Genomic DNA, 25,881 nt, shown 5'->3' with positions numbered 1-25,881 from the left:
AAAATTACAGTGATAAGGAAATTCAAAGAAATGGAAGAAAATTCATAATAGCAAATGTCCTTAGAAATAAAATCAGTGAACTAAAGACAGAAAATTCAGCTGTATGTAAAATGAAAATGGAGTTTCAGGATTTAAAAAGTGAAATATAGGAGATAAAAAATTCAGGAGAAAGTTACAGAAGTAGAATTGATCAAATGGAAAAATGAGTGAGTGTACTTGAAAATGCAAACGTATGAAGAACCCAGGTAGAGAAGGAAAGAGAAATGAAGTAAAAAACTGAAGAATCACTCCAAGAATTACTCAGTTCCTTGAGGAAAGGCAATATAAGGATAATGGAAAAACCCAGATGGGGAAGAGAGAGAAAGAACAGAAAATGTATTTAAATAGATAATGGAGGAAAACTTACCAAACCTCGTGGAGGGACTAATCCAGGAAGCTAAAAGAACCCTGGCATACCTAGACAAAAGGAGATCTATATAAAGACATACAGCCATGAAACTTCTAAGGGTTCAGGACAGAGAAAGAGTTTTGAAACTGGCAAGGGAAAAGAAGCAGAAAATAAAGGTACCAATCAGGCTAATATCAGACTTCTCCGAAGAAACTCTATGGACAGAGAGCAAGTGGAATGAGGTATTTCAGACACTTAAAAACTGCCAGCCAATACTCTATTTTGAAAGACTTTACTTCAGATATGACAGAAATAAAGGCCTTTTCAAACATAGAGAAACGCAAGGATTTGACAAACACTAAGCCACCCCTCCAAGACATATTGAAAGGAGCTTATACATCTAAACCAAAGATAGAAACATACACAAAGAACTGAATAAGAAAATAAGTTCATCCACAAAAATTAAGTATAAAATGACAGCAACAGACTATCACATATCAATAATTACTCTAAATGGAAATGTACTGAACTCGCCTAATTCAAAGACACAATCTGGTTGGATCTAGAAACAGAATCCGACTTTCTGTAGTCTCCAGAAGACACACCTAACCCCCCAAAACAAAGAGGCCCAAAGTAATGGTTGGAAAACAATCTTTCAAACAAAATCAAAAAGAAGGCTGATTCAGCCATAACTAAAAAAAGAAAAGATTTCCAATTGAAAAGTTAATGAGATAGGTATGGACGTTATGTAATGATTAAAGGAACAATACATCAGGAAGACATAATAGTAATCAGTGTATACTCACCAAGTGAAGGAGCACATAAATATATTAGGCGGGCCTCCCCTGGTGGCACACCAGTTGAGCGCTGGGCTGTGAAGCTGCCCACAGCCTTTGCAGCGCCAGTTTGATCCCTGGCCGCCTGCGAGGGTCCCACGTGGCACAACAGACCTCCCCTGCTGCGCCTGCTGCTCCCCTCAGCAGTGTATTTCATCAGTCTGCCTGTTCTGTTCCCCACTCTGGCTCTGATGAATTCTCTCACCCTCCCACGCTTCTAACTTGTATAAATAAATAAATAAATCGTAAAAAAATTAGGCAGCTACTATCAACTCTGAAAATAGACACTGACAAGAACACATTTGTGGTAGGAGACTCTGAACACCCCATTGTCACCAATACATAGATCGCCCAGACAGAAAATAAACAGTGACACAATCACATTAAATAGGGAATTGGACCTCAAGGACCTAATAGACATTTACAGAGTACTGCACCCCCAAAAAAGCAGAATACACATTTTTCTTAAGTGCATATCCTTCAGAATAGACCACATTTTAGGACACAGAAAAATACCAACACGTTCATGAAGATTGAAATACCTAGGATCTTCTCAGATCATAAAGGTGTCAATCTAGAATCAACTATCAACAGAAAGCAGGGAAATCCTTTAATACATGGAGATTGACTAACCCACTCCTGAAATACTGCTGAATTAATGAAGAAATGAAAGAAGAAATCAGAAAATACCTTGAGAGAAATGATAACTAGTACGCAACTATCCAAACACACAATACAGCAAAAGTAGTACTAAGAGGGAAATATATAACAATACAGGCCTACATCAGGAAACAAGAAAGAGCTCAAATAAATAACCTTCTTTCTCAACATGAGGAATTAGAACAAGAACAAATCCAACACCCAGTAGAAGAACAGAAGTAGTAGAAATTAAAGCAGAACTAAATGAAAAGGACATGAAAAAGACAGTTCAAAATAAGCAACAAAACCTAAAGCTAGGTCTCTGAAAAAATAAAAATAGACAAATCTCTAGCAAGGCTCACCAATAAATAAAGGTGAAATCTCAAATAAGATCAAAAATGAAAGAAGAAATTACAACAGCTGCTACAGAAATTTAGATGATAATTATAGAACATCTGTACACTAACGTATCCTGAACAAACCTATCACCAGCAAGGAAATTGGAACACTAATCTAAACTCTTCCAAAAAAACAAGTCAGATGGCTTCAAAAGTGAATTCTGTCAAACCCTTAACGATGAACTAATATACCTGTCTTGCACATCCAGAAAGTTGAAAAAGAAGGAATACTTGCAAATACAATTTTTGAGGCCAACCAAAATATGAAAATATCAAAACCAAAAAAAGACAATACACAGACCAATTTCCTTAATGAACACAGATGCAAAAATCATTAATAAAATCCTAGCAAACCGAATCCAACAATGCATTAAAAGGATCATACGCCATGACCAAGTGGGAGTCATGCCAGGAACACAAGAGTGGTTTAACACCTGGAACTCAGTTGACTAATCTACCACATCAACATAAAGAAAAACCATTTGATCATACATATCAGTACATGCTGGTAAAAACTTTTGATAAGATCCACCATCCATTTATAATGAAAACTCTTAAAAAAATGGAGATATATGGAACATACCTTAACATAATAAAAGCCATTTACAACAAACCCACAGCTAATGTCATTCTCAATGGTGAAGTACTAAAAGCTTTTCCACTAAGATCTGGTACAAGAGGGCCTCCCCGGTGGCGCAGCGGTTGAGCGCTGGGTTGCGAAGCTGCCCGCAGCCTCTGCAGCGCCGGTTCGATTCCCGGCTGCTCCCCGGCCACCGGAGGAGGGTCCCACATGGTGGAGGAGGGTCCCACATGGTGCAGGAGGGTCCCACATGGTGTGCAGACCTCTCCTGCCGCCCGCTGCTCCCCTCAGCAGTGTACTTCGGTCCTTCTGCCTGCTCTGCTCCCCGCTCTGGCTCTGGTGAATTCTCTCACCCTCCCGCGCTTCTGACTGTCCCCAGTGCATGTATAAACAAAAGAAACGAACAAACAAACAAATAAATAAATAAAACATGCCTCTATAAAAAAAAAGAAAAAAAAATAAAATAAAATAAAAAAGAATAGTTGCTCTTTATAAATAATGAACAAATATGGTGTATTAAAAAAGGGAAAACATAAAATAAAAAACAGAATACACTGAGAATACTTTAAAAAAAAAAAAAAAAAAAAAAAAAAGATCTGGTACAAGACAAGGATGTCCACTGTCATTATTGCTACTTAGCATAGTACTGGAAATCTTTGCTAGAGCAATTAGGTAAGAGAAATATATAAAATAAATCCAAATTGGGAAGAAAGTAGTAAAGCTATCTTTATTTGTAGATGACATGATAATATACATAGAGAACCCTCAGTATTCCACAGAAAAACTAAATGAAACAGTTTAGCAAAGTGGCAGTGTATAAAATCAACACATAATAATTAGTTGCCTTCTGATGAATTGCCTTTCTCAAAAAATGAGAAAGAAGCAGAAAAAAAATTAAGAATGTTATCCCATTTGTAATCACAACATAAAAAATGAAGTAACTAGGAGTAAACCTAACAATGGAGGTAAAGATCTATACAAAGAAAACTCTAAGGCATTGCTGAAAGAAATAGAAGACGACACAAAAAAATGAAAAACTATTTCCTGCTGATGGTTTGGAAGAATGAATATTTTCAAAGTGACTGTCCTACCCAAACCAGTATACAGAATCAGTGTAGTTACATTAAATATATCAATGGCATTTTTCAAAGAACTGAAACAAACACTACTGAAATTCATATGAAATCACAAAATAGCAAAAGCAATAGCATCGCAAATAGCAAAAGCAATTCTGACAAAAAGAAAGAATAAAGGTATTGGACTTCCTGGTCTCAAAATATATTACAAAGCCATAATAATTAAAACAGCCTGATAATAGAACAAAAACAGACACACAGATTAATGGAATAGAATTGAGAGCTGAGTAATAAACTCACATTTATATGGACAGTTAATCTATGACAAAGGAGCCAAGAACATACACTGGAACAAGGATAGTTTCTTTAATAAATGCTGTTGGGAAAACTGGACAGTTGCATGCAAAATAATGAAACTACACTACTGTTTCACACAATACACAAAAGTCAGTTCAGACTGGATCAAAGATTGGATGTAAGATCTGAACCACAATATACATAGAAGAAAGCATAGGCAAACCATTTCATTGCATAAGCTTTAGTGGTGTCTTTAGGGATGCATTCCTCAATAGCAAGGAAAACAAAAGACAGCATTAACAACTGGGTCTGCATCAAGCTAAAAAGCTTCTGCACAGGGAAAGACACCATAACTAAAATGAAAAAATACCCTACTGAATAGGAGAAAATATTTGCATACCATATATCTGACAAGGGATTGCTATCAGTGATATCAAAGATCTCTTTTATAAAAGTCTACAAAACAAAATAACCCAATAAATGGGTGGAAACTAAATGGACAATTCAGCAAAGAAGGCATACAGACTGCATACCTGCACCTGTGAAAAGATGGTCACCAGTACTTACCCTCAAGGTAATACAAATCAAGACCACAATGAGATACCATCTCATACTGTGAGAATGACCCATGTTGAAAAGATCAGAAAAAAAAACAAGTGCTATTGAGGATGGGGAGAAAAGGGACCCTCCTTCACTAGTGGTGGGAATGCAGACTCGTCCAGCCCTTACGGAAAGGAGTGTGGAGGTGTTTCACAGCATTAAAATAGATCTGCCATGTGATCCAGATCCACTCCTAGGCATCTACTTTGAAAAGTTGAAAACACTAATTCAAAAGTAACGTTGTACTTGCATATCTGTTGCAGCACTATTTACTATAGCTAAATTGTGGAAGCAACCTAAGTGCTCCAAAACAGATGAGTGGATCAAGAAGTTATAGTATGTATACACAATGGGATATTATGCATTCATCGAAAAAGATAAACTCATGCCTTTTTTGGCAACATAATTAAAGCTGCAAGGGATGACTCTAAATGAAATAAGTGAGGGCCTCCCCGTGGTGCAGGGGGTTATGCACAGCACTGTGAAGCTGTCTGCAGCCTCTGTAGCACGAGTTCAATCCCAGGCCCGCCAGGGAGGTGACCCACATGGTGCGGCAGACCTCTCCTGTCTCACCCGCTGCTCCCTGCAGCAGTGTATTTCAGTCAGTCTGCCTGTTCTGCTCCCCACTCTGTCTCTGGTGAATCCTCTCACTCCCCCCCCACATCTGGCCTGTACCCCAGTTCTTGTGTGTATAAATAAATCTTTAAAAAAAATAAATGAAAGAAGTCAGAAGGAGAAAGATAAATACCATATGGTGTCAATAACGTGTGGAATATAGAGTAACTAAACTAAGAGTCAGCTTAAAAAGTGACCCTTGAAAGCTGACCACAGAGCTGAGGTGTCCAGAGGAGGGAGGGGAAAGAATGAAGAGGAAGGAAGCACAGTGGACTATGGTGGGGGAATATGGGTTATTTTGTGGTAGGTGCGCTACGGTGGTAATACCTGATGGGGGTAGCACAATATTGACTCAGTTAAAAATTAATTAAAAAAGAATAATGCCATATTACATGAATCAGCTGGTTTAACGTCTTGATTTATAACACAAAATCAAGCACAAATATGCTTTTGAGCAGAGACCAGAATGCTGATGTCCATTGTTACGGTGTCCAGGATCCTTTTAGGAGAGGGTCAAAACTTTGGCTTGAAAACACTTTGGCCTGGGGAAATCTTTGGAACTGTCAACAAAATTAAAATTCTTGTAGTTTTGGTAAGTCAGTCTTTTACTTTAATTTTCTAACCAATCAATGAAGTGGCCAGGATTGGTATGATCATGGTCCATAAATGAAGCACCTTGGTAGGAATGCAGACTGGTCTAGCCCTTATGGAAAGACTTATTTCTGACTTATTTCATTTACAGAATGATGCAATTAATCAGACAGACTGGTACTTGTGCCTGGGGTGAGGGTACGTGCGCCTCTTGCTCTTACTGTTCCCATCCTGATGCCTCAGCCAACACACTTTTTGTCCACTGTTTTATATATTCAAACATTGGGTAGATTATATATAGGGGAGCAGGCTGTCCCTAGGATATTTGTGAGGCATTCTAAAAGAGTGGATTAACTCTTTCAAACCGTTCAGTAGCACATTGGGATACTAATTTGGTAAATAGTACCTTTGCGGTGTGGAAGAAATAACTACTTCAAGTGTCTATTTTGAACTAGTGAATTAATTACTTAGTTTTTTCCAGCTCAGAGTTTGTTAGATTCACCGATACGTCAGTTTAGCCTTTTTAATGTTTTGTACTAACGGTACTTTGAGATTCTTTCTGTAAATTGTTATCCTTTGCAACATGACAGACAGAAAGCTTTATATAAAATAGTGGGTTTTTTTTTTAAGATTTATTTATTTATTTATATGAGCACTGGGTACAGTCAGAAGCGCGGGAGGGTGAGAGAATTTACCGGAGCCAGAGCGGGGAACAGAACAGGCAGACTGAGGAAACAATGCTGAGGGGAGCAGCGGGCGTGCCAGGAGAGGTCTGCGTACCATGTGGGACCCTCACAGGTGGCCTGGGATCAAACCTGCACTGCAGAGGCTGCAGACAGCCCCACAGCCCAGCACTCAACTGCTGCGCCACTGGGGAGGCCCTAAAGTAGTGTTTCTTAATAAAATGCAGAGTGGGGATGTTTTTTCACTTGATCTACCCCTTCCAATTTTGAGAGAAACTCTTCGGAAGACTGTCATGGAATTATTTTGTTGCTATAATGATAGTTTTCAGCATCTGAGAATTTGAAATTTTTTTTTATAACTAAGAAATGCAGCATTGATAAAATTGTGTTGCTAATGTGCTAAACATAGTTCTGATTGTTTTCTCTTAAAGAAAATTTGCTTAAAGTGTTTCCTTTAATGAAAAAAACTGAACATACTGTTAGAAAAGCTATCACAACTGTCCTTTCCTATACCTAGAAGGTAATGTATAGCCTCTGTTGCTTCCCTTTTAGTTTGGCTTAACAATGAACATAATATGTGATTATTACAAATATGTTATTTCCTTTTAGGTTCCCATCCTTAGTAAAAAAGAAGATGTTTTTGCTTATTTAGCTAAATATTCAGTGCCAATGGTTCGAGCAACATGGCTGATCAAGATGACTTGTGCCTATTACTCTGCTATTTCTGAGGCAAAAATTAAGAAACGACAGGCTACTGATCCCAATTTGGGTAAGTGAGATAATTATGATAGATTTTACACTTCCTTATTGGTTGATAATTGTTGCTGGCATCATTTTTACCTATCGTAGTCAGACAAGTACTGAGAAGGTCCATGGTGAGGTGAAAATCACTTACGTTGTGATCACGGGGGCTAGAATTTGTTCTCCCAGCACCAGACTCCTGTTCCATCAGTGAATCCTATTAATTTTACCCACAAATATGTCCCGGATGCTTCTCACCACCAGTAACTGAAATGTTGGCTGTTGTCATCTCTTGGGTGAATCAGTGGCAGCCACTTTACCAGTCTCTGCTTTTATTTACGTCTTACATTATAATCTTCATATAATAGTCATGGTGATCTCTAAACCTCAACACATTTTGTCCTTGTTTTATAAATTGACAGTCACTTCCTATTATAATTAGAATAATGATCGAGAGTTTCCTCTGGCCATTGAGGCTGTGATTTGTCTCTCTTCCTAAGATGTTCTGATCGTGCTGCCTGCTTCTTATCCTGCTCACCTGCCACACTCCATTTTTTTCCTGCATGCCTGCCTTCCCTCCCCTGTTACTTTTCAGGATATTTGCATGCTTCCTTTTTGCTGAGGCTTTGTGTCATTTACACATACACACACACACACACACGCGCGCGCGCACGCACGCACGCCAATTCATAAATGGTTTTTCTTAAATGAACTGAAGGGAGACTTTTTTTTTTAATTCAAGAGTCTTCACTCTATTGGTGACCAGACAGTGATTCCTTGAGGTGGTGCTGAAGCACCTTTTATAAAATGTCTGATGTTCCTTTAGGAAAGTGTGTAGAGAACTAGATATAAATTTCTCCATTTAAAGATTCAGTTTACAAATATGTGATTCATGAAATTGAAGATAGACTTAAGCTTTCACAGGGGTGAACACAACTATAAAATTGAGGAGGAGGGGCAGAATGTGTGATTGTCCTCAGAGCCAGGCAGCATCCCAGACCACTGGAGGTGGGTGTGACAGGGTGTGATGGGATGCTGATGAACTGGAGAGTAGGGGAGACTTAAATTTTTAACAAAACAACATGGTTTTTGCTGCCTCTTTTGAGTGAAATGTGATCTTGTCTGTTAAAACAAACAAGCAAAAATGAACTGTACTTAAAAAAATTCCAGACTGCATTGTGTATATATGTAAATGTCTAGGGTGTAGTCTCTGCATGTAGTCTTTTGTTAACTTTGTGCTTTTGGTTTTAATATTTTTCATCAGCTTATTACATATATCTTCAGCTTGTCATTTTGCTGGGGAAAAAACAACAACAACTATCTTTTTACTACCAAAGTAATCCATTCTTTTTACAAAAACTTCAAATGTTACTGAAGTAGGTGCAATACAGTCCTCAAATTTCTCTTCTTTTTCCCTCTTGAAGTTCCCTTCATTCAGTGTGTATAAAACATAAACATACATGCAGTTTTGTTTTATTTGTGTGTGCGTGTGTGTATGTATAGTGTAGAGGTATTCATTAATTTAGTATTAATGTTAATTAGGTATTTATGAATACTTCTCTCCAGAAGTATTACTTTTCCCTCTACTTTGATGACTGCTAGGCAACTGAAATCTAATGTATAGCAAATCAAAGTCATGATTTCTCACCATTCCTAACTTGTAACTTCCTCATACTTCTTCTTACTAAGTGTATTTGATGTCACTTGATGGGTTTATCTTTCTCTGAAAACTCTTATGTTCCATCCCTTAGCAATCTAGCAGCTTTGCTTTCAAAGTACAGTCGGATTCTGACAACATACTTCTCTTTCAATGGCTGCTGTGCTGACCCAACCAGCACCACCGTCTTTGCTACACTGTTGCAGGCCTCTGGCTTATCTGTTTCTGTTCTGGCTCCTCAAATGACAACTTTCTATTTGTTAACCAGGGCAGTCCCTGTTAGAACTAAGTCACGGTGCACACCTACGCTCCCTCTCACTCAGATGTCTTCATCAGGGTGTGGACTCTGATGAGTGGTGCCACTCTCTCCCCTCATTCCCATCTTGAGATGTCCACATGGCCTGTCCCCTCCTGCACTACCATCTTAGCTCAGATGGCACTTCCTTAGGCCACTCCAGCCAAAACATCTCCCCATTACTCTGTTGTATTGTTCTGCTTCCTTTTCCTTCATGTTGCATTTTAAGTGGCTGGTGATTTAAAGCAAAGTCTTAGTCTCTCCAGACACTGGTCTCCTCAACTGGGCTCCATACCGTAGTCCACATTGCCTTTAATTGCCTTGTCTTTTTAAAATTTGGGACAGTCCATCAGTCTCTCTTTTTTCTTTACTTTGATATTTTTTGAAGGGGACAAGGATCAGTTATTTTTTTAGACTGTCCCATGATTTGCGTTTGTCCAGTTGCTTGTGATTAGATTTAGGTTGTGTGCTTTGGGAGGGAATACCATGCATGTAATTCTGGTACATTGCATCACATAGTCCCACTAGTGTGGTGATAACTTGGATCTTTTGGGTAAGGAGGTGTTTACCAGATTTCTCCACTGCAAAGTTGCTATTTTACCCTGTTTAAAATAACAGTATTTTAACTTATATATATATATATATATATATATTCAGTTCTTCTTGCTGTTCTTAGGTGTTTTCAAAATGCAAGTGTAATTTATATTGTACATATAATTTGTAATATATGAAAAGGGCACATGCTTTCAAATACATGACCTTGTTTTACTATCATTCTATTAAACTTGATATGTCTCTACTCTTTTTGGCTTCAACATCTTCTTCAGTTTCCTTATGTAAATTATCCCTCTGTATTTGGAAACATTTAGCTTCGCAGACACAGGCATAAGGTAACAAATGATAAAGCCAAACAAACACACACGTATTCATGTGTTAAATTGGATTAAATGGTAACACTTCAGAACTTTAAAATAGAGGTGAATTAGGGATCCTAGGAGGAAGAGATTATAAGTTCTTATTCTTTATACACTTCAGAACTTACCGTAGTAGATTCTGTGTTGTTCTGGCTTTGATAGTGATTAGATAATTCAGCAGTGATCTTTGGGATAAGATGAACTGTTGTCATCCTCTCTGGTGATAGATATATGACTTCCCTTGTTTTGATGATTTTAGGATTTGTAAAGTGTTTTTTTAGTCATAATGGCCTTTTTATTCCTTTGTAATAGAAACATGTTTTATCTTTAGTTCTCACATTCAGCATTGGAACCCAGCTAAAAGCACTACTGTTTGATTTTATTTTATTTTTTTTTAAATTTATATATCCAGAATATTTTTTCCCTTACCTTGCAAATAATACTCTTTTTTTAAAAAGATTTATTTATTTATGCATGGAAGAGCTGGCGTACAGGCCAGAGGTGTGGGGGGTGGAGGGGTGAGAGGAGGATTCACCAGAGACAGAGTGGGAAGTAGAACAGGCTGACTGACTGAAACATACTGCTGAGGGGAGCAGCAGTCGCGACAGGAGAGGTTTGCTGCGTCATGTGGGCTGCTCCCTGGATGGCTGGGGGATGGAACTTGTGCTGCAGAGGCTGAGGAATTCTTAATAGTATTGTGCTCAACCCCTTGTGCCACCAGGGCGGCCCTACTGTTTGATTTTATTGATGAGAGTTTTTCCTACAGTCAGGTGGGCTAATAGTAACAAGGGAGTGGGACCCACTGTGTAAGGTCTTTCCACAGAGAAACACAGATTTTCTCACTATCATTATGCAGACTTACAGATCTAACCTGTGGATCAAGTGGGTTGTCTCCTTGGCCTACAGTCAGTAAAGACATACACAGGACAGTGTATCCCCAAAAGTAAGTGGAGAGAGAGGGACTTGAGTTTATGTAATTTCAAGGAGGACTAAGAAATACTTAGCTTGGACAAATTCTAACATCAGGGAAAAGATTTTGAAATAGAGATGAATTAGAGATCATTGGAGGAAGAGATTATAAATTGCTCATCCTTGTGAAACCTAAAAAATAAGCGCTAAGAATAGCTTGACATGATATTTAGATATAGGTGAGTTTTACAAATTTGAGGGAGAGAACACCAGATATAATACATATTTGGGTTTAGGTATTTTTTAGAGTTGAATTAACATTTGTCTTTAGGAGAATAGGAATCTTTAGCAGTTGGACTTGTTTTGATTCACCAGAGAAAAGTGTTTAAAATGAGCTGACCAATTCTGAAAAATAAAAGTTTTTAATTCAGACAGTTATAGAGTTAAAGTCTCTGAACAGGTTAGGAAAAATTAGTTGGTAGTAAATATCACCAAACTTTGTACATTTATTTGTAAGAATGTTTCCTTTGAGGAGTCATACTGTTGTCAAGCTAATAACAACTATCCTGTCTATTGCCATACTGCCATCACTGTAACAGCATCTCTTGAGTTGTTAGAGATTCCCCTTGCCCCCATCGTTTGAGGGAGGATAGCAGTGCTCTCTGCCCATGCTATGAAACCATATTCTTGTCCATGGTGTTAAAATGATAGCAGTTTTGGGGGAGTTGTCAGCCTAAGGGGTACCTCATCCCTTTGCTGTGAGACCCTCATGCTGTGTGTCCTGTTGGCTTGTGTGAGAACAGCCAGGTCCTCCAGGTCTGTTGGCCTTTCAGGGCCTGCCTCGCTGCCAAGATCACTGTGGTGTGCGGTGATGCCCCATTTCATTAGTAAACATTTGCAAGGTTCTGTGTGTATTCTGTCCATTTTCTAATTTATTATTTATGTACTCTGAGGTCTGCCTTCCCATTTCAAAGATGAGAACACAATGGGTGTGGTGGGTACCTGGGGCCACCCAGATGAGACTCGGAGGCTTGTGCTGACACCACACTGGTTGGCTGAGACAGAACACCCTGTAGGTGTTCACTGTTTGGGTGAAGAGTCTGTATCAAACCATCTAGAGAAGGAAGAAGATACTAACAGTGAAATAAATTAACTGTGGAAGGAGTCCCTCCAAGTCCAGGCAGATTCACAGAGGAAGTGAATTTGAGTATAGTTTTGGAAAAGAGGCATTTCCCAGGAGGCTGTAGCTGGCAATTTTTATGTGGGGAAAGGCATTTCTGGCAGAAGGATGATGAAAGTGGAAAAATAGAATCTTCAAATAGTTTAACCTGTGGAGTACCAGGTTTTATTTATTTTATTTTTTTTTTCAGCTCTCATGAGTTTTCAGCACAGCCAGGAATACAGTAATACGAGGTTTGTTAGAACGAAATGTGTGAGATCTGTCTGGTGGGTGATGGGGTGTGAAGAAAGGGGTTCTTACCACTATTGTTATGATACTTTCTCAGTTTCTTGTCTGCAAAGTGGGGATAACTGACATTACTAAGTTTGATATGAGCCAGTACTTCTAAAGGGTTAGAAGAGTGCCCAGCACACTTTTAAATGGCCAGGACCTATATATCCTCTTTATAGAAGGCTACAACTGCTACTAGAACTATTGCTATTACAAGTATTTATCTTTTGTGTATTGTGCTGGGGATATTACTGTAATCACTGTAACAGCTTGCAGTGTAGGACTTATCATTCCACTTTGTGTATGAGGGACCCTAAACCTCAGAAGCTGAGTAACTTACTGGCACAGATGGAGCTGGATTCTCACCGTGGCCCAGCTCCTGGAAGGTGCTTGCTCTTGCCTTCCTGCAGTGGCTTAGTGGTTGCTAGAAGATTTGCAGATTGTGATCTGGGCCCTTGGAGGCAAGAAACATCACCAGGGGAAAAATGTGCCAGCAGGGAACAGGCTTGTTGTACCTCTCCCTGTAGTGACCTCAGGGACCATGGCAACAGCCATTAGTCCTGAAGGTCACTGCAGGGGGAGGTGCAGCAGGTCCTCATTTGTTTTTAGAACGAAGTTGGTAAGCATATATGTTACCTATGAACAAACTGATTTCTTTGATGTTCACTACTACTATGCTTTTAAAAAACATATATATATACTGGACACAAACTCAAAAAAAATTACACTCAGATTTTCACTCTTTTAAAGTGTGTCTGTTTGTCATTTATTTGCCAAATCCCTGACTACTCCACACAATCTCTCAACCCTGAGACGGCCTCATTGTCCACTACTGTACTGGTCTGTGACACAGGCTGCAGGTCCAGGGGCCATGAGCAGCATTGGTTCTCATGGTGCTCTGGGTTGCAGGCAGAGCATAGCAGAGTCCAGGGTACCATAGAAACGAGGGAGAGAAATGAGAAGCTCTAATTCTGTCTAGGAATTGTTGGGTATTCAGTATGGTGAGAAGTGACAAGACTATCATGGGCATGAGGTCTATTTTGGGGGAGTACATAGATTAGAAGCTTAAAATGCTTTGTGGTTAAACTGCCCAGGGACCTGCTCCTTTTACCTCTGATTGTTTCCTCTATACCACCTCAGGTTTTGTGGGGATGGGAGTTTGAATTGGATGAGAGACAGTCCTTGGTAGATTATACTCTTGGAATCACTGTCCTTATTGCCCCCCAAATACAAAGAAGTAACAGCTACCTTTCTTGCACAGTGGGTGATTAATTTGTGACATATTCACTGAGCCATTTGGACTGCAAAAATAAACCCTGCTAAACACATAATTGACAGTCTGGTTTCTTATCTAAGCCAAGCAGCTTAATTTCAGTTTGAGTTCTTAAAGACATTGCCTACTAACTTTTTTGATTCCAGGGACAAAATTGTAGTTTCAAGTCAAGATTGTCTCCAAACTTTCAGTGTTTCTTGTATATCATTTGTCATAAAGGAGCTATCTGCCTTGCCTATTACTGTGAAAACAACCATGAAGGCTGCACAGAAGTGACTGTATAAACTTAATTTAAATCTATGCACTAATTAGGCATGAAAAATAGTTTTTTTTTTTTTTTAAAGATTTATTTATTTATTTATTTATTCAACCACTGGGTACAGTCAGAAGCGCAGTAGGGTGAGAGAATTCACCAGAGCCAGAGCGGGGAGCAGAGCAGGCAGAAGGACCAAAGTACACTGCTGAGGGGAGCAGCAGGCGGCAGAAGAGGTCTGCGCGCCATGTGGGACCCTTGCTGGTGGCCGGGGATGGAACCGGTGCTGCAGAGACTGCAGGCAGCTTCGCAGCCTAGCGCTCAACCGCTGCACCACTGGGGAGGCCTGAAAAATAGTTTTTAATTGGCACCTCACCAAACAGATAACTGGTTATCTGTTAAAAACCATTTTCTAATAGAAGGAACAGGAATCTATGGCATAATACTTTGGTACCTACAACTACCTTTCCTTAGCCGACACCTGAAAGTTTTAGCATCCATTGATGAAACAAGTTGAAATAGTTATTTCCCTGAGAATGACTAGATTTTGGCATTCTTCTGCAAAATGTACTTGTCCTCATAAATGCTGATAAATAAAATTTCTTTTTAAAAAGGCAGAGTAAATGATAAATTCTCTTTTGATTATCAACATTTGGAGTAAGAATTGGTATAATTGCACCTTAGTAATGAAAATGTTTCCTTATTTAAAAAAATATTTTTTTCATTATTAAAATGAGCTCATGGATTTTTATTCAATATTTTATAGTCATTTACATTCATTTTGTCATTCATATTGTCCTAACATTGGCCAAAGGAAGATGCTTCAAACTCTTGGTATCTTTTTGACAAGACAGCATTTGTCTTACAGCATATCCTTGCTATAGAAAAATGTCCTAAGCTCACTTTGCACTTTTTATGACTCAGAGCTGCAATTAGCCATTTCTGGAAGGAACCTACTTCTTTCTAGTGGAGGTGGTATTTAGAAAGCAAGACCTGGATGCCAAAGGTGCTTGTTGTTACTAGGATATCATGACATTAGTGTCATTGGATGATGGAGACATAGCTGGTGTGGGCGTGTGTGTGTAGGCATGCCATGGTTTCTGTTCCCATTTCCAGTTATTCTTTAGTGTTTTCATTTAACAGTAAAGATATTTTTTGTTGATTTATTCAGTTTTCTGCTTAATCTCTTTATTCCACAAGTGAATGATTTTTAGCAATACAAATACAGTTACTTGTTTTCCCCTGCTGCTGCAAACATACTATGTTCAGAATTAAATATGGTGGAAGGTAAAAGAGCCCAATATTCCATCATCTTTCAAAGTAGGAAACCAAGAGATAATGCTTAAAATCAAAAAATAGGACTGAGAGCATGTTATTTGTAGTTAAAGAGATAAACAAGAAACACAGTAGATTAAAGAGTTGAAAATAATTGCCTTTGGAGAATGGGAACCAAGGGGTTTGTGGAGTGTGGGCTGTTATTCCACAGTAAGTCATATATAGAACTATTTGCACTCCAAGACAAATGCAAAGGTAGCTTGTATAACATGTGTAAACAAAAGGTTAGTTAAACCTAGTCTCAGTACCAAATTATTACCCTCTCTTTTAGTTGATCTTCATATCTTTTGGGAAGAATCTTTCTGTTGAAAATGTGCTTTCTAAAAAATGATTTGAAGGAGGTTCAGGGAAAGCATCATAATTTTAGTTATTCTTTGATAGTATTACAATAGATTACTAAGTCAACTACCTGTATCTTGGTTTCTTAATAAAAATGAAGTAGGTGTTTGTAAAAATTAGAAGACTTTTAATATTTTTCTGGTTGTTAGTTCTCACATTACTGAACATGAAAAGTTTCCTGACTTACATAGATTAAAAAAAAAAAAACAACAGTTATGGTCAACATAAAATTTATCATCTTACCCATTGTAGGTGTTCATTAGTAGGTTTAACTATATGCATATTTTTTGTGCAACATATCTATAATTTTTTCATGTTGGAAAACTGAAACTCTATATGTATTCAATAATTCCTCTTTTCTACCAGCTCCTGGCAACTATCACTGTACTTTTCTGATTTACAGGAAATCTACAGTTCTAATCGAGTCTCATATGCTGCAGTTATACGCCATTCCTCATTATTGTGTAAATGGGAGCATAATTCAACTTTTTCCAGAGTAAAAATATTATAGCCTGCAGCATATCAGAATGTTGGTGTGTGATGGTGAGTGTGTGTGTGTGTGTGTGTGTGTGCATATGTATGTGTATGACTAGCTAAGTTTTTGGTGAAATCAAAGGTTCTGTCTGCCCATGATTGCTTTCAAATTCCTTAGACAAATTAATTCTGTGAATATTGTATTTCACTTGGGTAAGGAGTGATTTAGTTAAAGGTTTATTAAGATTCTATGCATTGAAGTAGGTGCTGTGAAGAAATTCATCTTCCAGTGTGTTCTCTCCCTTTCAGGGGCTACCACTTTTTGTTTGTGTATGCAAACAAAATGCAAACATAGAGCAGAACAACAGCCACTGTATCTCTGGCTGTAATCATGTAGGAATCTGTGGGGAGACTGGGAAAGTTAAGGAAAGTTTTCTGACACAGTGAAATGAACTGGGCTTTAAATCTAGCCTTTAAGGAAAAATTGGGGATATTTTATATATTGTTTTATTTTTTTTAACCTTAAAAAGTATTTGTCTTAAATTAGCTAATCATCTTCCTTCTGGGCAACTGAGAGCAAATGAGTTGGGTTTATAATTCTGTTGTGTGTACTGTACTTGCTTCATTCTTTCATGCTATCATTTCTTCAGGTCTTGTTAGTTTGGGTGAATTAAGATTTTAAAAAATGAGTAATTGATATCCATAGTAGAAAACACACACTGTTGAGAAGTGGGGTTTAGTAAGTTTCCTCACCTTCCTTCATTCCACCACCTCCCAGATCCCCATAACATTCTTCAGAAGCAATCGCTGGTATCAGCTACTTGTGTATCTTCTGAGATGCATTTTCATGTTGTCTTTAGTGTGTGCTTTTATCTTCCTTTAAGGACATTGGTGCTTGTTCCATACTGTGCCTGTAGTGGCCTTGTTCTTGTCAAGAACTCTAACCTTTTATTGCCTTCTAAAAGCTGGATCTTTCCTTTTTTGCAATTTGTACTGGAATGTTAATTCCATGATGAATAGAAAGCTTTTTTTAATTAAAAAAGTAAGGTGCAGAGTAATTTTCAGATAAAGTGTATATAATTTTCCAAGTAAAGCCCTTGGAATAAAGTGACTGTAACCCCTCTTTTCACTCACTGTTATTTGGGGGTCAAGGAATCATAGGATGTACAGACGGTGACAGTCTGTCACAGTTGGAATGTCTTTGTGAGAATAACATAGCTAAAGTGAATAAATTTGATTAAGTGACTATATCACACATTGCCTTTGGTCTTCAGCAAGATAGAATAGGATGAGTTCTGGAAGAGAAGATAATGGGGAGAAAGGGCATACAGTGATTTGGTCTGCATAAAGTATAGTCATTTTTAAGTTTAGAGCTTTTTGGTCCAGTTATTGTACAGTTATCTGGCCATTTAATGTCTGGAGTGTTTGTATTTGTGTGCTAATGCAAAATTCTTACCTATATAAATTTTGTTTAGCTACTTACAAACTTTATAGCAACTGCATTTATTACTTAAGTAGTAAACACATGCTTTTTCCCCACTTTTATTGTAGAAACTTTATTCAGACCTCAACTAATGATGGAATTAAATTCCAGTGCAAAGTGTAAGAAGAAAATGTGGGATTATTTTTATTGTTGTTGTTCTGCAAATGATAGGGTCCTTTCTGTCACTCTGGAGCAGAAACTGGAGAGGCATGAGGGTAATAAATGTCTGGTATCATAATTCAGTTAGCTTTGATACCTCTTGTGGGGCTGTAGCAAATACTTCTCATTGGCACTGCTCCTGTTTCCCCTCTATCTCCCAAATCCTTCCTTCCTTTCCAACATGAGCTTTCCTTGTCTCCCATCTTGACCTTCGCACCCAGGCCTGGCTATAGGAGCACGAGGAGGTGAGGGCTCCACACAGGGAGCAGCTCTGTGGGCTCCACGTGAGGCTGCTGCCCTGACGGCACTTTCTGTCTTGGGCTGGCAGACGCTGTGGCTTGGTTGCAGAAGGGGAAGGCTGCCTATGGAGTTAATTAAATGTAGTGGCTTAATATTTGTAAAAATGATGTCCCGGTTATTCTATGATAGGAATCTCTCTCCCTGACCAAAGCTGAGGTTCACTTAGGTGTGTACAGAAGTGTGAAAACATTTGAGAAACTTATGACAATTATGTCATTCATTTCAAACCTCTCTCATGCCCTGGGGTTTGGGGGGGTGAGCCTGTAATGACAGGTATTCAACATGCCCCTTCATGAGGAGGAAACCCCCTGAACTACTTGCATCAAGAAGTTGGTGGTGTGTTGATATGTTGAATAAGAAATTCTGTTTTAGGGACTAAAATTGGATTCTGTGGTTGCCAAGAGCCTGAACTTCAGACACATGTATAGTTTTGATAGGGAAAAAGGACAACTGGAAAGAAAAAAAAAGAACAAACCTCAATGCAACAGTTAACGTGTCTGCAGCAGAATAGAAACAAGGCTTGGAACCTGGCAATGGGAAGGACAAACCTACCAAACTGATGTGCTCCTGAGGTGTTGGCTTCCACTGGCAGCTGAGTGGAGGAAATGTGCACTTGGGTGTTTTCTGCCGCCTCTGGACAGTCCTGCTCCTGCCAGCATATCGTCGTCCTCATCCTCCTGTGGTTTCCTTGTTGGCCCCCTTTCCTCTGTTGGCCATTCTGGTCTCTTTTTACTCTGAAGTCCTTTAGTGTGGAATCTCTCACACACTTGTGCAGTTATTTAGATCTGTTTATAGCTTGCCTTATAATGGCCCTATCTTTTTGGGTATTATCCCTCCTTTGACTCCACTATTTGCTCTGTGGGCATAGTGCCCCTTGCTCATAGTGGGAGGGCAGACCTTTGCCTCTCTTTCTGGACTTCCTTCTCCACCCCCACCGTTTTCTTAACCTTCAAAAAGAAACAGATTGTCACTCTCCCTTGGCTGTCTGCTCACACCCATCCAAACACCTGTACAGATGTACCGGTGGCAGCAAGTCCTCCCCTGTCTTCCCTGCCTGGACCATTCTGTGAGCTCCAGATCACCTGAGCTTGCTTCCTGCCCATCTGTGGGCTCCTGTCTGTGCCACCCTAATAAATCATTAAGTTTGCTTTCTCCCAAGCCTGCGCTTTGGCTACTCACAGTTATAAGCATATCTTATTTAGTTTTCAGAATAACCCTATTAGCCCCGTTTTATAGACAGATGGCTGAGGCACCAGAGACTGAGTGATTTGCCCTACTCCAGAGCAGGCAAGTGCAGGGGCCCAGGCCTGGAAGCAGGGTGCCTGACTCCAGACCCTGTGCTCTTGGCCATCATAGTAGTGAGCACCTGCTCTGGGCTTGGAGGAGGACAGGGGGCCCATTCATGCACAGCCGGTATCCCTCCTCTGCACAACAAATCCACCTGTCCCTGGGACTGTTTCTGCTGGTACTTCACTTGCCAGAACCACATTCTGAGTTTGGTTCCCTCCAGTCATCTCCTCAACTGGACTTTGCAGTCAATTTCCATTTGTTTGCTCCACAACTCCCTGAGTCTTAATTTATATATCTGATCTTGTCATTCCTTTGCTTAAAATGTTTCAGTGGCTTTTAATTATTTGTGATAAGACCAAACCCCATACCTTGTCAGTGACTGGGTCAGAGACTTCTTGGCTGCTGGTTGTAAATGGAGATTTCTGGAACCCACTGCAGACCTGTGGAGTGAACGTCTCTGGAGTGGGAGCCAGAGCTGTATGTTTACGCCCTCTGGTGGTTATTTTGTGCAGTAGCCTGTGAGGACCTCTGGTCTGGGCCACCTTCCCATCCTTCCTCATGACTTTTTTTTTTTAAATTTTATTATTGTTTTTATTATTTAAATTTTATTTTTATATTCCCCATACAATTACAACCCCCTTATTTTGACCCCAATCCCTCCTTTCCCCGCCCCCCACCCCACATAGAGTGTCTCTGGTTCATAGCTGTTTGTTGATTTTGATATTTTCTTTCTTATAGTTATTCTTTTTCCTGGTCCCTTATTTAAATTTTCTAGATTCCTGCTATGAGTGAGACCATCCAGTATTTTTCTTTTTCTTTCTGGCTTATTTCGCTGAGCATGATCCCTTCCAGCACCATCCATGTTGCTGCAAATTGCATGTGTTTATCTTTTTTGAATGCTGAGTAATATTCCGTGGTGTATATGTACCACATCTTCTTGATCCAGTCATCTATTTTTGGGCATTTGGGTTGTTTCCAAAGCTTAGCTATTGTAAATAGTGCTGCTATAAACATGGGGGTGCAGGTGCTCTTTGGAATTGATGTTTCTGTGTCCTTTGGGAACATACCTAGGAGTCTTCCTCATGACTCTTTATCTTCCCTTTATCTTGCTCTCACACATGCTCTTTCAGGCTGTGCTTCCTTGTACCTGCCCCCTGCTGCTTCTGTTTTCCCTGCCTCATCAGAACACTTACCTCATTGTTGTCAGTATCCCTGGGTGTCTTCCTACCTTTGGGATGAATTGCCTCAGGTTGGGGCTGCTTACTCCTCACCTTTGTGGCTCAGACCCCGCTAGAGCTTCTGGCCCACAGTAGGCATTTAATGTTTGCTGCTAAATGCACATGGTTTTTATTTTATCTTGAGTTGTCGCCGTGATCTCCAAGTAATTATTAATTTCAATAAATAAAACTAGAGAGAAACATCCAGTTAAAAACAGTATATTAAAATTACTCATCCAGATAAAAACTGGTACTCTGCATTTGCACTAAGTAGGAGTCTGCGACAGGTAATTCTGTGTTCACGGACAACTTTATAAAATTATATAATAGCGTTATTGAGCTATGATTCACATGCTTTACAATTTATTCAGAGTATACCTTTTAGTGGTGTTCAGTGTATTCACAGAGTTGTGAAACCATCCCCACATTTTAGGGTATTTTCATCACCCATTTCCTCTCAATCCTTCTTAGCCCCAGGCAATTAAAATAGTCCCATAGATTAGCCAATTCTGGACATTTCATATAAATGAAATCACATGACATATACTCCTTTGAAACTGGTTTCTTTCATTTAGCATCATAATTTCAAGGTCTATCCATGTTGTGGTATAGATCAGTAATTCACTCCCTCTTCTGACAGGTGGTAACACATTGTGTGGCAAGTAACACATTTTATTGATCCATTCATCAGTTGGTAGACATTTGGGTTGCCCTCACTTTTTAATCATGCTCAACAATCATTTGTTTGCATTTGACTACATTTTTCTTGTGTATGTCACTAGTTACGGAATTGCTGGGTTTTAAGGAATACCAGACTGGTTTCCACATTGATTGCACCATTTTACATTCCCATCAACAATGGATGAGGACTCTTATTTTTATACATCTTCACCACCACTTGTTATTATCTATCTTTCTGTTTATAACTGTTCCTAGTGGTAAGTGTCCATTGTGGTTTTGATTTGTATTTTCCTGGTTGGTGAATGATATTGAGCATTGAGCATTTTTGTATGTGTATTTACCAGCCATTTGTCTTCTTTGGAGAAGTGTTTGTTCAGATTCTTTGTCCATTTTAAAGAATGGCTTACCTTTCTATTTTTGGATTATGATAGTTCATTATATTTTCAAGATTCAAGTCTCTTATGATGTGATTTGCAAATATTGTCCCCAGTGTGTGGGTTGTCTTTTTACTTTATCAGTATCTGTTCACGCCTTCAATCAAAGATTTTTAACAACAGAAAAATGATAAAAGTCATTTATGGTGGAAAATCTTTCAGTCTTTCTTATTGAGTGTTCAGAAATTAAATGTGAAACATCATCTTTGTACTGGAAGTTTTTTCCCTATTGAGTCTGCTTGAAAGTCAGGCTGGTTAAATCTACTACATCCTGCAGATTTGAGAGCCATGCTGTTCCAGAGGAGAGGCAAGAACTTTTTATTGTTGCCTCAGGAAGAATTTATGAGGGTACAGATTGTTCCATCAAGGAGCCCATTACCTTTGATTTAAAGTCTGTATCAAGCATCCCACCTGAAACATATGTGCCTAGTCTCTGGACTTGGTGGGAATTTAAAAAAATACATATTTCTTTTGCATTTATTTTGCATAGTGGGTGATTAAAGGAAAGAATGTAGCTTGGGAAATGAGCCTACATAAAATTAAATGATGTATATTTGTTTTTACTGTAAACTTATTGAAAGGAATGATAAATTCAGTATCAGGATGGGCTTTTTGTGGCATGTTGATGAGCCGATGCTCATAGTGGTATTGGTTGTAATAAATTCTGAGTGTTGTAGTGCAGGAATTTGGAATTTTCCCTATAGTGGAATTTGAAACATTCTAGTGATGAGCTTAACCAATAAAGTGAAGTGTCTATGTGAAGATTTGAGAGTCAGAGTAATTGGGGAAGTACTTTATATAGTAGTTACTTTGGGAGAACTCTGGAGGGTTGATTCAAGTCACTACTTAGAAATTGAGAGTTACAGTATTATGGGAATGGAGGAAGTGGAGAAAATTCTAAGTCAGAGAAGAGAGGGAGATCCCCTCTAGGTGGTGGGGTGGGGTCCAGAGACTAGAGTGGGCTAGTGACATTTGATGTCATATTTTAATTGTGTCCTTAACAATTTCCACCTTAAGTATAGGTGAGCAGAGAAAGTATTGTAGGTGGAGAGAGCGTCATAGCTTCTGAGTTAGAGGGAAAGCTGCTTGAGCTAGCAGAGCTGTGGTGATAGAAAGTATTTGAAGTTGTTTTAATTCCTAACTGAGGAGTTTGGCCTTAATTCATAAGGATTGTGGATCCATTGATGGTTTTTGAACCACAATACTGACATTTAATGATTCCACAAATACATTTCCAGAACACTGTATGAGGTACTGGCAGCTCAGCGGAGGCACAGGCAGGGTCTCACATCGGTGACAGAGGTCTGTTTTGACAGTCAAGGTCTGTTAGTTTCTTTTCTAAAATGTTTTCATCACACTAATGTTGATGCTAGTTGCCACTTGCTAATCATTTCTGCATCCACCTAATTCTGACATATATCTTGTTAATCCCTCTTGTACAGATAAAGACACAGATTTAGCCAAGGCTAGCTTTCTTGCACTAGGTCACGTGACTGAGCAGCAGGGCTGGGATTCGAACCCAGGGTCCATCTATTTTAAGCTTATTTTGCCAATACCAGCAAATGCTGCCTGTGTTACCTGCTGACCTCACTGTCAGGCCACCTTTTCTGGAAGCCTGGCTGCTTTTAGCATGTTCTTTATTTGCTGCCAGGCCGTCTGTTTCTACTTCACTGAATTCCCAGTTGTCTTTTCAATGTGGCAGGTAATCCAGGCCTAGGAACTTAACATAACTGGCATAGCAGTGCTCTTGCCCATCATGCTTATTAATTTACATAGTATTTTTACATCTTTTTTGTTCATTGCTTTATCTGTGTGACCTTTAGTAAACATACAGTGCCTGCATCTGAAAAATATGGTGTGAAATGCATGACCTCTGGAACCCCTTCTACTTAGGGGGTTGGGCATTAACACAGAAGGAATGGTGGTTCAGGGATTCTTGGGCATTTGGGAGAGCATTGTCTAAATTCTTTTCAATTCTGATCCCTGGTGTTACTTGCAGTTACAGTCAGCGTTCATGAACTTTATGAAATAGGCTTCATGGCCCTTAAGTGCTTCTCAGCGTCAGGATGCTGCCAGCCAGCATGGTCATAACCTCTGAGTTGTTTGAATTTAGAACTGCTCCACTTTCAGAGTAGCCTCTTTGGTCACTCTCTGCATATTTTCTACTTTTGATTCTTCCCTAGCCATCTTTTTTTTTTTTTTTTTTTGTCCCCCCACACTGGCCCCTATTTTAGACCAACTAATCGAGAACATGGTGGTTGGGGCCCAAGGCTTGGCATTTGTTGAGCGTGTCCCTTTGGACTCACTATGCCTCAGGTTGAGGACCTGTCTGGCTACTGCTTCCTACATTGCTCCCTGTAATCACCAATCCTGAGCCTGAGTGGTGCCAGTGAATCCTAATAATCGTAATACTATTGGCCATTTATTTTCTGTTTTCAATTGTTTAAAAACATTTTTATATGCATCTTAATTGTTTTTACTGATCTACTTTCCCAGATCTCTGAGTCTATCTGATTGATAGGATAACTTAATGTCAGTTAAATACCATTAAAAGTTAAAATAGACTATTGGGAGAGCTACATTTAGGTTCCACTTAGGTTCTAAAAGGATTCCATATTGTGAAATGGTGTAGTCAGCTTTTTATCTTTTATTTATTTATTTTTTTATAGAGGCATGTTTTATTTTATTTTATTTATTTGTTTGTTTGTTTGTTTTGTTTATACATGCACTGGGTACAGTCAGAAGCGCGGGAGGGTGAGAGAATTCACCAGAGCCAGAGCCGGGAGCAGAGCAGGCAGAAGGACCGAAGTACACTGCTGAGGGGAGCAGCGGGCGGCAGGAGAGGTCTGCACGCCATGTGGGACCCTCCTCCTGTGGCCGGGGAGCAGCCGGGGATCGAACCGGCGCCGCAGAGGCCGCAGGCAGCTTCGCAACCCAGCGCTCAACCGCTGTGCCACCGGGAAGGCCCAGCTATTTATCTTTTAAAGACATGTTTATATGAACAATTGAAGCATACATAGAGGAAAAAAAAGACTGAAAAGATGTTTCAAAATATCTGGTGACTACTAGAGACAGAATTCCATTTTTTTCCTTCTGTTTTCGTATCTACATTATAAATTTTCTACATTGAACATATATTCTGTATTTTCAAAAATAGTCTGATAAAGAAAATATACCCTACACAGAGGAGGGTTGTGTGAATATGTTATTTTTATCTCTTGAGGCTAAAATATTCTGTGGGGAGATAATGAGAATAGTACCATACTGACAGTGAGTTAATAACAAGCTTGTCACAAAAAGCTAGGATTTGGATCCTTGTAATTTTTGGTTTTGCTTATTATAGCTAAGCTAAGCTCATCTCATTCAATGGTTGGCATTCTGATTGAACAAATGAATGTCGTGACTCTGTAGCCCATAACAGGGGCTCCAGATAACATTGATAATCTACTGTTTTATTTTTAATGTCAGTGAGTTAATTTTTATGATAATGATTATTGGTGGTGTTTTCTGAAAAACTGTTATACTATGCACAGAATGTTGACCTAGTATTTGTTCATCTTTTTGCAGTGACTTATTCCTGGAGTTGAACACATGCATTTTAATTTTAATTTTAAATAAGACAAAATTAAAAGAAGTGGTTTAGAGCAAAACTTAACAGTAGTTATCTCTAGGTACTGTTGTCAAGTGTTTTTTAACAGTACTTAAAAAATAAAAACAAAGCACTCAATTCCTAACACATGTTTAGTTTTTACTCTTACTTTTGTCAAAATAGCTTCCTTTAAAAATAAGGAGGTGGGAGGACCCATTGCTGAATTAATGGGAAAATGGCATTATGTGGTAATGATTCAGTAGGATGGTTTCTTCTGAAATGCTGTTTTGCTAATCCTTGGGGAAATTTGGCTGTGAGCATGCAATTATTACATTTTTTATCCACAGAATGGGCTAAAGTTGGCATCATATCCCTCATGGTTGCC

General features: G+C 39.0%; 1 protein-coding gene across 1 annotated transcript in view; it reads left to right on the top strand.

Moving 5' to 3' along the window:
* MED12L (mediator complex subunit 12L) overlaps window positions 1–25,881 on the top strand; it is a 374,036-nt gene that overhangs the window by 37,097 nt on the left and 311,058 nt on the right. Inside the window, 1 exon segment of the mRNA XM_037526655.2 lies at window positions 7,313–7,472. Within this exon segment, the coding sequence (XP_037382552.2) occupies window positions 7,313–7,472 (160 nt within the window).

The sequence above is a fragment of the Talpa occidentalis genome, unplaced genomic scaffold, assembly GCF_014898055.3.
Source record: "Talpa occidentalis isolate TD23 unplaced genomic scaffold, MPIMG_talOcc4v2.1 talOcc4.4, whole genome shotgun sequence".
Classification (NCBI taxonomy): domain Eukaryota; kingdom Metazoa; phylum Chordata; class Mammalia; order Eulipotyphla; family Talpidae; genus Talpa; species Talpa occidentalis.
Note: the sequence above shows the minus strand (reverse complement) of the source record. Positions and strands in the feature narration are given on the sequence as shown.